This window comes from Lepisosteus oculatus, chromosome 5 (genome assembly GCF_040954835.1).
Source record: "Lepisosteus oculatus isolate fLepOcu1 chromosome 5, fLepOcu1.hap2, whole genome shotgun sequence".
Lineage (NCBI taxonomy): Eukaryota > Metazoa > Chordata > Actinopteri > Semionotiformes > Lepisosteidae > Lepisosteus > Lepisosteus oculatus.
Genome location: NC_090700.1, coordinates 58,925,249 through 58,938,561, shown reverse-complemented (window position 1 = coordinate 58,938,561; position 13,313 = coordinate 58,925,249). Strand labels below are relative to the sequence as shown.

The following is a 13,313-nucleotide window of genomic DNA, read 5'->3' as shown; positions in this document are numbered from 1 at the left end:
ACTAATAACAACATTTTTATAACCGGACCAAACTCTGTTCACAAATTCACAAACACATACCACGACTACAACCAATTATACCAACACAGCAGAACTACAAATCAGGATAGTTTAGGATAAATACATTTTCCTCACTGGACCAAAATGACAGAACAAAAAGAGATGCGACTCTTCCATACCACTCTCCAAACATCTGTGCAAGAGTCCCCAGAGTTTCATTCTGATTGTAAAAGGCTTTTTCAAACAGCAAATCGCCGAAGATAACCTCCAACAGTTAGTATATGTCAGCATCAGGTCACTTACCTCCTCGAAAAGACACAGCGCTGCCTCATATAAGGAGCACAGCCCATCAGGTGTTCGAGTTGGCTCCCTCCATTGACTTCGGTCTGCTGAGGAACCCTGCCATGACACCAAAGCAATCCATAATTTTCAGCAGAGCAAAAACCGTATCTCACAAGATAAGCCACACCATGGGCACAATGTGTGCGAAGGGTGGTTTTAGCTCTGTTCCCCTGATCTGTAATTTAAGGGATGAGAGTGTGGCACTGACAGCACGATTAAGCAAGCATAATTTTATGTGACTTACTCCCCTATCCCTTCCTGCTGTAGTTCAGATCTGGGCATTAGTTATCACGTTTAATAATTACAAGAGAAGTGCAGTCATAGGAGTTCAGCTGTAGACCTCAGCATCACTATAACAATTTTTTAGAGGTGCTTAAGAGTGCCGGAATGGAAAGGCTATCATTGCAACGTTAAGCAAACATGCCACGGAAGAAAAACAACATAATGACACAGATCTTACTGGTAGCTATACCCCTTTGGCTTTAAAAGACACCTTTACTATGTGTGGCTCACTGCTTTGTTTTATGAATACGAAAGCACCTAAATAAGCAAACTGTGTCACTGCATCAAAAAAGAAGCTTATCTTCATTCTTCATACAGACTAAATTAAAGAAAAGATTAAACACTTAACGACCCATATTATTATAACATTTCTTAATGTAGTGTGACACTGATTACTGTAATTAAATAGTAATCAAAGGAAATTTGTTTGAAACAAATGCATTGATCATAAGTATTATGCAGGAAACGTTTGGGATAATTACCAGGGAGCGCCGCATCTGCATTAAGATATTCATGAAGCAGTCATAGCCGATTAGTCCTTCTTGACTCAGGGGCACTTTATTTTTCTCCATCGTGCTCACAACAGCAGACGCTGCCAGGGCCATCTCTATCCACTCGAGAAGGTACCGTAAAGAGCCCCTTTGGGCAGCGAGGCCGAGAAGCAGCTCTGATGCCAACCTGCGCCCCAGGGTGTCAGCCCCGGAATTTGGCATGGTCACACCTTTCAGAAAAGTTGTCACTTGGGCCAAACAGTCCAAGCCCATGGGTGGGATTTTGCTCTCGTTGGCCAGCGACAAGGGCGGCAGGGAGCTAATGACATCGATGGCAGTGTGGATGACGTCGTTGCACAGGTTCAAGCCGGGGCCAGGAGGGGGCATCATCCAGCTCTGGCGCAGGAGAGCGAACAGCAGGCTGAGGCCAGTGCGCACGCCCATTTCGATTAACGCGTCCGTGCTGGACCTGGGCCGCTCGCTGACCGAGTGGATGTCGGTGGAGCCCGAGTTGTTCTCGGGCGAGTGCTGCTGCTGCTTCACCTTCCCCTTGTCATGGTACTTGTTGGAGAGCGCGTAGAAGATGCGCTGTAGCACCAGAAGGCGCTTGCGCAGGGCAGCGGCAAACGGGGAATCCGAACACACCATCTTGGCCAGCGCGAGCTGGCTGCCGAGCAGGGCGTCCAGGTAGTGCTCCTGCTCATCGCTGGAGAGGGACTCGCGCTCAAAATCTGGCAGCTGGGGGCCCTTGAGGCACAGCACCTGCTGGGGCAGCAGGACCACCTCTTTGTTGGCCACCAGCTTCGAGTACAGCACCGACACTCCCTCCCTCGTGGCGATGGACTCGCTGTCCTCCATGATCCAGGAGCTGTTGAGGTGCTCCAGCCATTTCAGCTTCACAGGAGGGATCATCAGGGCCATGTTGGATCACTTGGGTGCCATCCGCCCTTGGAGAAAGAAGAGCAAATTAATGAAAACAGACAGGATACAGCAAACACTTTGGGCTTAATGACAGCTATCACTGAAAAGGATCCCAAAACTGCTTTACAGTAAGGCTCTAGCTGGAACAAAACCTGAAAAACAAAGCATGTCCATTCTAGATCAACAGAGTACAAAGCAGACCACACAGCGCGCAAAAAGCCAAACAATCAAAAGGAACCTGTAATGATTTCACCAAAGAAACAGCTTAAAACTTTTACGTTTTTCTTGCTTCAAAGACAAGAAATTTTACAAAACAAAGCTTGCATACATGAACAAGGAACATTTTTTGTTCCTCTTTTACAAACTATTTTGAAGTATTAATCGAGAAAAATAATATGCAGCTGTAAGCATACTGTGACAGGCCAGTGGACTGACAGGAAAAGAGGACATAAGCAGTCCTATACAAAACATGGCTGTGATACTATATTTTACACACCAGTTTCAAGGAGAAAAAACATGAAAATGTAGCTTTAACAATTTATTTTAGCAGCAAAACATGATCTGTTAAGATACAAGTTATTCAGTCAATATTTAAACAATGCATGGTACATTAAGGCTAACTACAAATGTAGTTGCACACTGCACTCAAGGACGATGTGGGTCTAATGGCAGTGCCAGCTCCAAAAACCTTCACATTTCTTATCACACTGTAGCACTCACAACTCTATACTGGAGATACTCTTCTAAAAATAAATGCAGACATCAATGGGATTTTTCCAAGCAAAGGTTTTGCAAAATAATTTTCACACACATGGTCTGTAGGTTTCATTTTGTGCATGCAATCCACAGAAAATGCAAGATATTTGCTGGGAGAAAAAAAAACTATAGTAGAATGATATAGAGAAAATGACACAGCAGAATACTTCTCTGATTTTATGACAGGCTCAGGCAAATTAGAAGGCACATAAAACATTATTTCATTATTTTAAATGCACATTTTTAACACTGCAATTCATAAAGACCATGCAATGATGAAGAAACACAATAAAAAGAAATGAAAACAATTTGAGCCATTTAAGCCTTCAGCAGGAAAGACTACGGCAAGACCTGATACAAGTATTCAACATCCTCAAAGACACTGACAGTCAACACAGTGGACTGCTTCTGAATAAGCATGAACCGCAGTATACAAGAGGAACCTACCTACTCTATAACAGGAGGCACTTCTTTAACCAAAGGGCTGTGGGAGTATGGAAAAACCAGTCAGCCATGTAGTTACAGCTAACACCCTGGTTTCCTTCAAGGCTGGATGAGATCCCTGGATCAATAAGCTACTAACTACCAAAAGAGACAGATGCCCTTTGGAATATGTAATGGAATATAACCTTCATTATATCCTGATAAAGATGCTCAGCAAAAATAATCAAATGGATGGCCCGAGAATTCTTTTTCTTTCAGTTCTAAAAATTCAGAGAATACAAGAATGTGACCATTTTCATTACTTTAAGACAGATTACAAATTGGGCCAACCCCTTTGGTTGTGGACACTTATTAACATATACGAGTACAGTTACATTAGACATTAATAAAACCATACTGTATGCCTAATGGCCAGAAGGGTTTGCATGCAAATGTCCCAGAAGGTGATACGCAAGAGAATTTTTTTCATGGTTGGTTGAATTCTAAATGTATCACTGTACTTCAGAAATTTGTAAAAGAATTCCTGCGAAACACTTAACATGCCAGCTTGTATTAATAAAAAACAGGTTACCTTAACATATTTCTATTTCTTTTTTCAAACACACAGCACAACTTGGGAAGCAAATATCACTTTAAATGCAGAAAAACTGTAACAACTTCAGACATCTGTTGAACACCAGAACCATTGACCTGACCAGTTGGGAGTTTTTAAACAAAGTTAGCCAACCCCAGACCTGATCACAGTCCAGCAGCTTTTTATATAAGTCAAATCATCATTTTCTGAACACTAAGAACAATTTTGTCTTGATGATGTCAGAAGGTGATTTAATGTTTAGAAATTGTGTGAAATGAAAATACCACCACCCTGTAGCTCTCAATATTATTATTATTAATTGCTTAATGGAGTTTATTAAACTGAAGTTCGGGAGGGATGACAACAACCACGCTCAATCATTCCCAGCCATAAGTGATTAGCAATCACTCCCTTCGTCCTTCCTCCACCGAACACCATAAATACCGAATGCCATCTCTCTCTCCCTCGCGTGCGACTTCTGCATCCCACCTCACCCCAGCTCCACCTCTGCAGCTGCCCCTTGGTCACCTCGCGGGGGGGTCCTGGCCTCCTCGTCCTACGGCCAGGAGGTCGGCCCTCAGCCAAATATTCACTCCACTAGAGTTCGTTACACTTCGATTTTGGGGCGTTGTCATTCCTCGTGAACACTTGTATAGTGCTTTTCTGGACACTCCACTTAAAGCACTTTACAGATTATGAGGACTCCCCTCCACCACAACTAATGTGCCGCCTCACCTCGATAATAAGCCAGTACACTCATCACACACCAGCTATCAGTGGGGAGGAGAGCAGAGTGATGAAGCCAGTTCAGAGATGGGGATTATTAGGAGGCCATGATTGGTAAGGGCCAGGGGGAAATTTGGCCAGGACGCCGGGGGTTACACCCCAATTATTTACGAGAAACGCCCTGGGATTTTTAAATACCACAGACAGTCAGGACCTCGGTTTTACATTTCATCTGAAGGAACGGCGTCTTTTTACAGTATAGCGTCACCATCACTATATTGGGGCATTAGGACCCACTGCAGGGTGAGCGCCCCCTACTGGCCCCACTAACACCATCTTCCAGCAGCAACCACAGTTTTTCCCCAAGGAGCACAGTTTGCTATTCCTGACATTACACTTACTAAAGATATCAAAACTTACAAGAGTTTCAGATCTTTACAGAAGAATGATTTAAGGCTGATCTGTATGACCTGCTCTCTAGAACCAGAGACCACCCAGAGAGGATTAAATCTGAGAGGTTCCCTTTCCCTATGTCTACATGTTACTGTATGTGCATATAAACCTCATTCACACTTTGAGAAAAATATTTCAAAAACAAACTTCTATTTATATTGCAGAGTTGGGAGGACGCACATGATTTTAATTATTTGAAAATAAGAAAGCTCTGCTATCAAAGATGTAAAACAACAGTAGAGGAACGAAATTTCATTCACTCACCCTGATTCACAGTGTTCTACTAAAACCTCCAGACAGTTCAAAGGAATATCCGCAGCAATACCCGCTGGATACAGTAATACTGCTTTGTATCATTTTCAACTGTTTTAAAGGTTCTAACATTCATAACATCCAAAGGTTTCCAGCATAATCTAAAAAAGTGCCACAATGCTGAAAGACTACAATTAAACTAGTTTTACTGTAGTAAAACTACGGTATCTTTCATTCTGCATACTCATATAGAGAAGGGAGACTAATCTTTGTTAACAGGTTTCCAGAACATCTACCCTGTAGAACTGTTATCCCCTAAATGTAGTTATGGAAGAAGCCCATAATGATTATATTATTGTTAAAAGTTACTATCTACAACTGATTTCCAATCTAGTTTATGCTTGTGTGATGTTGTTAAACCTCAAAGGACTCCCTTTGTAACCCTTACGGAAGGCTCCGTTAAATGGAGTTAAATGGTCTTGAATCGTCTTCTGCGGCCTTCAAATTTGGACAACAGAAGAATGCGTTTTTTGCAATCCGAAGTATGCAGCAGTGGTCCAGTTCCAAACGCTTGGATGGAAAAGCTTTCAGAGGAACATGTTTTCATGTTGTAGTCAGGACAGAGAACTAAAGCAATTCGTTCTCCAGAACCTATTTACAGAAGTTCCTGTTTTTCCTATTACACATACAGCAAAACTATGCCTTTTCCACTTTTCAGTTAAAGGCCTGTGCAAATGTTTGTAACACTTATATAATGTGCTCTTCGAAATCACGACACCACACTATGTAGTCGTCAGTAAATATTAATAACTGTGATTCTGGGGCGTTTTTGGAGCCAGTGTATCGACTCTATGACCATCTACACAAATCTCTCCAGATAACGTTGTACACTGTTTACACAAAGCGGTGCACAAGGCAGAGAGGGACACTGGCACACGACCGAGTTCATTTGCTTCAAAATCTGATGGCAAGCAAGATTAGAAAACCCTTTCAAGCTGAAGTCGATGTTTCATGACTACGGTTTCTCAGTGTGCCAGGGGTTGCTAGCGGCAGCAGCTGCATTCTGACAAGGAGCCCAGCCCTGAAAACTTAACAAAGAGGCCCAGGAGCCGATGTCTCTTCAGCACGCTTCGCACTTACTAAAGATCGCATGTCAGCATAATTTCTCTGGTCGGCTGCCAGGTTATCCAAAAACTCAACGTAGTCAAAGACACCGTGTGGGAGCCAAACGGTTCTAAATGGATCCGTTACCGTTTGGTTTATTAATGGCACCGGCCTTCTCCTAACAGGACCTTTGAAAAACGACCGTTTGCTATATGCCATTAAAATAACCAGGGACGCCTTTAAATAACTGTTCTACACACGCCCTTTTCCTAATGAAAGAATCGGCGTTGCAAATAGCGTTACACCATTTCCCATACAGTAAAACCGTGGCTACAGGTCGAAGCACCTTTTGCTAGAAATGCAAACACCCTCGTCGCACAGAGATACAGTACAGAGACAGACAATGCAGCAGCAGCACCGCGTTGCCAAAGGGTAGGGTCTCCAGGAGCATCACATTATACACTGCTGCTGCTTGAAGCGTTTGCTTCTGGTCCTAAATAATTTAACGCAATGGTTGTCGACAAACGCGCAATTATCTCGGATCCAGCTATACAAGTGAATTTAGCTCGTCTGTATTATGGTAACAGACCGTGTTCAGTACAGTCAAATAGGTACCTGTTAGCCGTGTGTTGCCAATAACCGTCAACAAGAGCTTCGCACTACTTAAAAACTGCAAAGCTATTTTTGATGATAGTACTGAAACCATAATCCGTGCTCTAACGTAGCACCTGTAATAAAAATAGAAACGCGACACATCTGATAAAGCAAAGAAGTGCAGTAAGCGAATTGTACGTACGTTAATTCTGTGGAAATAATTATATTTTAAAGCTTTAAAGTAATAAAGATCATGGCACATTCGCAAAGTATACCTGGGATAAAGACCTTTCTCCAATTATAAATCCACCGTGTCATCCGAATGATAACTACAGTCAACCACCCAAGCAAGTGTAGTGAAATGTCTGGTCGTTGCCATCAGGACCTCCACAGACCTAACGAGAATTAACGCTTTATTCCGCAGACATTTAGATGCATAAACCCAGTTTACAGATTATGAAACCATAACTCCCCCACCTACTGTAACAGGATGCGTCCAGTCTCCCCTGTCATTTTGTCTCGGAGTGAAATGTATAGGCGGCTTCTCATAGTTACGCGAGCCCCAGGCTGCGAGGCCTACGCCGGCAAGCGCTACGGCGCAGATTCAGAAAAGGCTTACCATCAACTGTCAACGGCCTCTTTGGTCCTTATGCACTGTTGTACTTCATTGCAAAATGCAGAAAAACCGTGCTCCCACACATCACCAGCACTAATGTGTGGTCTTTAACACTGCCAGCATAAAACTGCGCCTTTTCTTTCCGCTAAAGAACAACAACCGGTTAATGTCAGCAGCGACTCCCCATGCTCCCTAATCTCCGCCCTACCTAACTTTCACCGCAATGAAATCAAGCTAACTCTCAGCCCCAACCCCTCTGGAAGGCGCAGTGACGTGATACGTTTACTGTATAAACCCCTCCAGGTAACGCGAACAGGTGAATAAGGGGCACCGAGCAAACAGCAAGACCGAGTTGGGACAACTGCGGTTAGTTGTTGTACGTTCACATGGTCAAACGATGCATTTCTTTGGAGTTAATTATGAACACTGATCTTCAGTTGTAGTAGGTACAGTGAAATATTGCATTTAAACATCAGCATATTTACTTCTGGTGTAGACCTTTTTTTTTTTTTCGGGAGACTGGTTCAGTATTTTACAGCCCTAATCATTTGTAGGGTAATATGCTGTAGATGTCTAAAAAAGCTAAAATGCTTCTTTCCTGAATCTACCTCTTTTCCTCATCGTTGGACGATTTAAAAAAGCTCTTGAAATAATGTGTTGTAACTGGTATAGATATTTTAAAATCTATACCATTTTAAAAGTAAAATGACATTATGTAATCTAAATGCATGCAATGTATTCTTCAGAGCTACAAATAACGCTTTATGATGAAGACTTGAGGGTTTTCTTGAAATTACATCAGTTTCACTATGGAAAGTAAGATTACTTTTCCATCCACAAAATACAGTTAAAAGTCCTACTTTTGGGGCACTGCGTGGGGTGGAGGATATAAATCCTTTCCTGATTAGCACTTTGACCTGTGAAATAACTGTACTAAACTTTCCTTTACAGTGTCTGCATACTGTATATGAATGTGTGTATGCGCATTTGCAATTCTCTGACATTTATTTCTACAGACAGAAAAGCCAGTCCATTTGACTATAAATAGTAGGATATCAAAGTAACAGGCCATGCACCCTATAAGGATGTTAACAGCACTGTAGATACATTGTTCTCATTACTTCTTGTCCATTTGAGTAATGTTGCAATGAACAATAACAGTAGCTTTATAAGGAGGATCCTAGGTGTTCTGAGAGGACACAGAGTTTGTATATGCAAATAGCATATACAGTATACAGTAGAACTGATTGCAAAGGACCTGTTTATAAATATGAAACTAACACTTGAGCTGAGAGTGTAGGTGTCTGCATTTTATTGCAATTAATATTTTTGCTGGTATTCCATATTACATGAATATTTACATTCTGGGTTATTAGAATAAACTAAGTTGTCACTAGTACAGTATGTCATTTCTGATGCACAGGAGGAGAACTACCACTAATAATACCATTTCTTTGCATGTGTCTAGTGATGTTTATCTCAAGGCGTTGGAAAGCATTTCCATTCATGGGATGGAACCTACTTACTGTGATCCGCCATTGAAGGGCAGCATCCCGCCACGTGATACACAGCAGTCTCATCACACATCAGATCAGGTTAAATCAAGGGGTAAATTAGTGAGGCCAGGTGAATGCAAAACATAACAAAAACAAAGGAAGGCCATGAGACGTGTGAAATCTCAGAATGAGTTTGACACAGTTCAGCTCTGACTCATCAAGTCGAAGCAGCTGTATGGCTGCTACAGTAGGTGTATCGCATCGTTTGATTATCTCAGTTTTTAAAAATACAAACTTCACACAGATGAGAGCTTGCTGTGGTGAATAATGTGGCCCCTGTTAATTCTACTCAAACTGCAAAGGAAGCACAGACAGAGGATATGAAAGCACAGGTAGCTGTTTTGTTCTGTGTGGTTTTCTTTCTCAAATTACACAGAAAGACGACTGCTTGAGATGTTGGGAGTCACTAAGTAATAGAATGTTCCCGATCATTTTGACCCTTCCTGAAAAATCACATGTATGAACATGACTGCCTCCTGCTAAGGTCAATCAGGCCAGGTCTGAAGCCCCCGAAGCTCAGAGCAGGGAAAGTCAGACAGAATGCAGCAACTTCCGAAAAAGAGCCACAGTGGAACAGTACCTGAGAAAATCAGCCCAGGTTTCCTATTTGTTGTAAACTTGCCGCATCCTGTTTCTCATGTTCGGTCAGCTCTCTTTCTTTCTCTATTTAATATTTCTGAATTGGCTGATGAAGTGTCAAGTTCCTCCATGAGATGGAAGAATGGAGAGTATTTATAACAGTAAGATTAAAAAAAAATGTTTCAGTCTCTGTTTAATTTGGTCTTCCAATATGCTTTTGATTTCCACTTTGGCACCCTCTCAGGGCCAGCTACTGTAGTTGCTCACCAGTAAGGCCTGGATTTCAGACAAACCGAGAAATGAGAGCATCTCATGACCAGGCCTGTTGGAACACATTTCTGAACCAGAAGGAAAGAAAAATTCCCTTTTTTCCATATAATTTCCTGATTGTTTTGCATAAACAATAAACTGTGACAATAATAATTATTAGAATAAATCCCACAGTCAGGGACAAGTGTACTATACTTCTATTCAGATGGGGTCCTTAAGAGGCCAGTAGAATTTCCCTAGGACTTTTTATGAATAATAAATAAATTAAAAGTGAGCTTATTTTCTACTGAGTAATTAATAATAGGAATTTCACACTATCCAAAACAAAATCGATGTCAGCAGACAGAAGTGTTATTCTGCAATCCTGGGTGTTGGTGTTTGTTGGTTAGGTGGGATTCGATTATATTTTCAGGAAATGAAGTGTTGATGTCACTTCCCTGGAGTTTGTGTGGCAGAGAGATTCCTCATGCTGATGGTTGTCCCTTTAGTACGACTCTCTGTCTTTGCTGTGCCTCTTAAGATCTGGGAGATGTCTTGGAGACAGTAATCAGATCCCAGCAGTGAATAAGCTGAACTCATTGCACAAATAAAGTCTTCTCAAAAATCTAAAGAAATGAGATAGAAGAATTTTAAACCAGTGATCTAAAGCCAGAAGCTGAGTTTAATATTAAAAACAACACTATTTTGCTCTATTAATGCTCAGTGTTCTCCTTACAGAAAAATATAAATAAAGCTTAATTTCATCTTGAAAGATGACAGAGTTGGAATACAAACATACCTGCACAGGCAGATGAATAACAAGCTCTAAGGAGAAAAATATTTAAATATTAGAAATAATTATAGTGGACAAGATAAGAATGCTAATTATTACGAGTAATCACATTCTTCATTTTTATAGCTTTTCTGAAACTATACTATAATTAAGTGTCCACCTTGGACACCTTTTCCTTAATTTTGCAAACACTTCTTGACCCGCAAAAGGCAGAAATATTCCACTGCTTATCTGTGGAGAGCAGTTACAAGGCTGGGGAGCAGGCAGACTATCTAAACAACCACTTTACGCCAGCTGACAGACATCCAATGCAGGAAAAAAACAGCAGTGAGAGATACAATACTGAAATGTTTTAGAAAAATGGAAAACAACAAAACTGCAATATACAAGTTCATGAAAAAAGGAAGCAGACATTGAAGCAGATATTTAAAGACTGAAGAGTGGTAGATGTTTTATGTAGGCTCTCATCTTGTGTTGATCTTGTGTTGATATTGCCATTTATGGGCATGCAAACAATTACATGATTATGACTTATTAACTGTAATTGTTCATTTAATGTTATTGTTCATTTGAAGATAAAATGTGCATAGTAATTTTTCAGTCTCTAAATTTAATTAGTCCTTTTTACTGTAGTGTACAGGATCCATAGTCTCTTACAAAGCACTGTAGTAGACTATTCTGCAACATATACCTACTGTATGAATCATAATCAAGACAAAGAGTGGCATATACAGTATTTATATTTTTTTAATTATACAAACTGTAGCCAGGGAAATGTTCTTTTATGTTCCTTGTGAATGCAAATGAAATCTCACAAACAATATCAGTTAAATAAAGTTATGAGTTTTTTTGGTATCATACTCTTTAAGCTCAGTACATTCGTGTCTAGAAATACATAAAAGATAAATTTAGTTCAGGAATATCACCTCTTTCTACTGAGATTCATATCTGCTTATTTCAATAACTCATTTTAGCTGAAATGGCTTTTGAAAATTATTGCTTCTGACTTACCTGGTCAATACTGTACTGGGAAGATATATTGTTATTGACACAATAAGTTATAAAGAAACTCACCACAAAATGGAGACATAACTTGCTCCTTTAACATTGCGTCTTTTAAGATACCATGAGATATATATATATAGTTTTCCAACAGAAACAGGACGGGATCAGGCAGTGAACTATGTTTCTTCTGCAGCTCCCACCAAGAGAATTATTTGTTTAAAGTTTTGGCTGACAGTTCAAATACTGTTTTAACTCCCTTTACTTAACCCATTGTTACTGTTCCCAGTAAAGGATCCTGTAGGTGAAACACACACTTATCTGTAGGGCAGGTCAGTGTGTGTTTTTAATAATTACTACGACATTTTACATCCTTCTTCCACCTGGTTGGTGAAACTCATTCTACAGATCTATATCAAGTAAACATCCATCCACCTATTTTCTAAGCTCTTCTTCCAATTCAGGGTCGTCGGGGAGCAAGAGCCTGACATGGCAAATAAAAGGAGCAAGGCAGGACACAGCCTGGACAGGACAGACACAGAGACACCCATATCCAGGCTGATTTTCCCAGAAGCCAACTGACCTACCAGTATGTGTTACCAGTATGTGCCAGCAGCAATAGCACCCTGCAACTCACAACTGGCAACCCCCTGAAGCTCAGCAGGCGTGAGCCTGGCCAGTACCTGGATGGGAGACCTCCTGGGAAAAACTAAGGTTGCTGCTGAAAGAGGTGTTAGTGGGGCCAGCAGGGGCCAGCAGGGGGCGCTCACCCTGCGGTCTGTGTGGGTCCTAATGCCCCAGTATAGTGATGGGGACACTATACTGTAAACAGGCACCGTCCTTCGGATGAGACGTAAACTGAGGTCCTGACTCTCTGTGGTCATTACAAATCCCAGGGTGTTTCTCGAAAAGAGTAGGGGTGTAACCTCAGCGTCCTGGCCAAATTTCCCATTGGCCCTTATCAATCATGGCCTCCTGATAATCCCCATCTATGAACTGGATTCATCACTCTGCTCTCCTCCCCACTGATAGCTGGTGTGTGGTGAGCCTTCTGGTGCACTGTGGCTGCTAGATGCTGCACATTGGTGGTGGTGGAGGGGATCCCCATTACCTGTAAAGCGCTTTGAGTGAAGTGTCCAGAAAAGAGCTATATAAGTATAAGCAGTTATTATGTATTTGGACTGTGGAAGGAAACTGGAGCACCCAGAGGAAACCCACATGCAGACGGTGGAGAAAATACAAACTCCAAGCAGATAACACCCCAGATCTGGGGCTCAACCCAGGGATCCAGTGGTGCAAAATGCTCACCACTGTGCCACCATTCCATCCGAAAACTAAACAGTACAGTATACTCAATATAATGGAAACCAGTGTTTCAATAATACAAAGCAGTTATCATTATTGAAAAGTAAAATAGGTTAAAACAGCAAACTGGGTTGCAACAAGCTGAAGCTTAATTTATTAGACAGGAGCTATATTTCCCTGGACTTTGCACCATCCAGGAGGGGTTACACATAGGTGGTTGTATTTAATAAGAGTTATAATAATATCTTCTGATATTATTATTATCTCCTGATAT

At 41.3% G+C, this 13,313-nt stretch overlaps 1 protein-coding gene across 8 annotated transcripts in view; it reads right to left on the bottom strand.

Moving 5' to 3' along the window:
* The window catches only part of herc1 (HECT and RLD domain containing E3 ubiquitin protein ligase family member 1), a 66,356-nt gene extending 58,442 nt beyond the window's left edge, over positions 1-7,914 (bottom strand). For 6 of the 8 annotated variants that reach the window (XM_069190727.1, XM_069190732.1, XM_069190729.1 and 3 more), the window contains exons 1-3: positions 7,559-7,914; positions 1,107-2,062; positions 304-399 (exon numbers count right to left, since the gene is read on the bottom strand). In XM_069190727.1, coding sequence (XP_069046828.1) covers positions 304-399; positions 1,107-2,036 — 1,026 coding nt within the window. In that variant the 5' untranslated portion in view covers positions 2,037-2,062; positions 7,559-7,914. Of the gene's footprint in view, positions 1-303; positions 400-1,106; positions 2,063-7,420; positions 7,501-7,558 lie in introns of those variants that run through there. The other 2 variants (XM_069190734.1, XM_069190728.1) reach the window with 2 other exon arrangements.
* Positions 7,915-13,313: the final 5,399 nt, after the last annotated feature.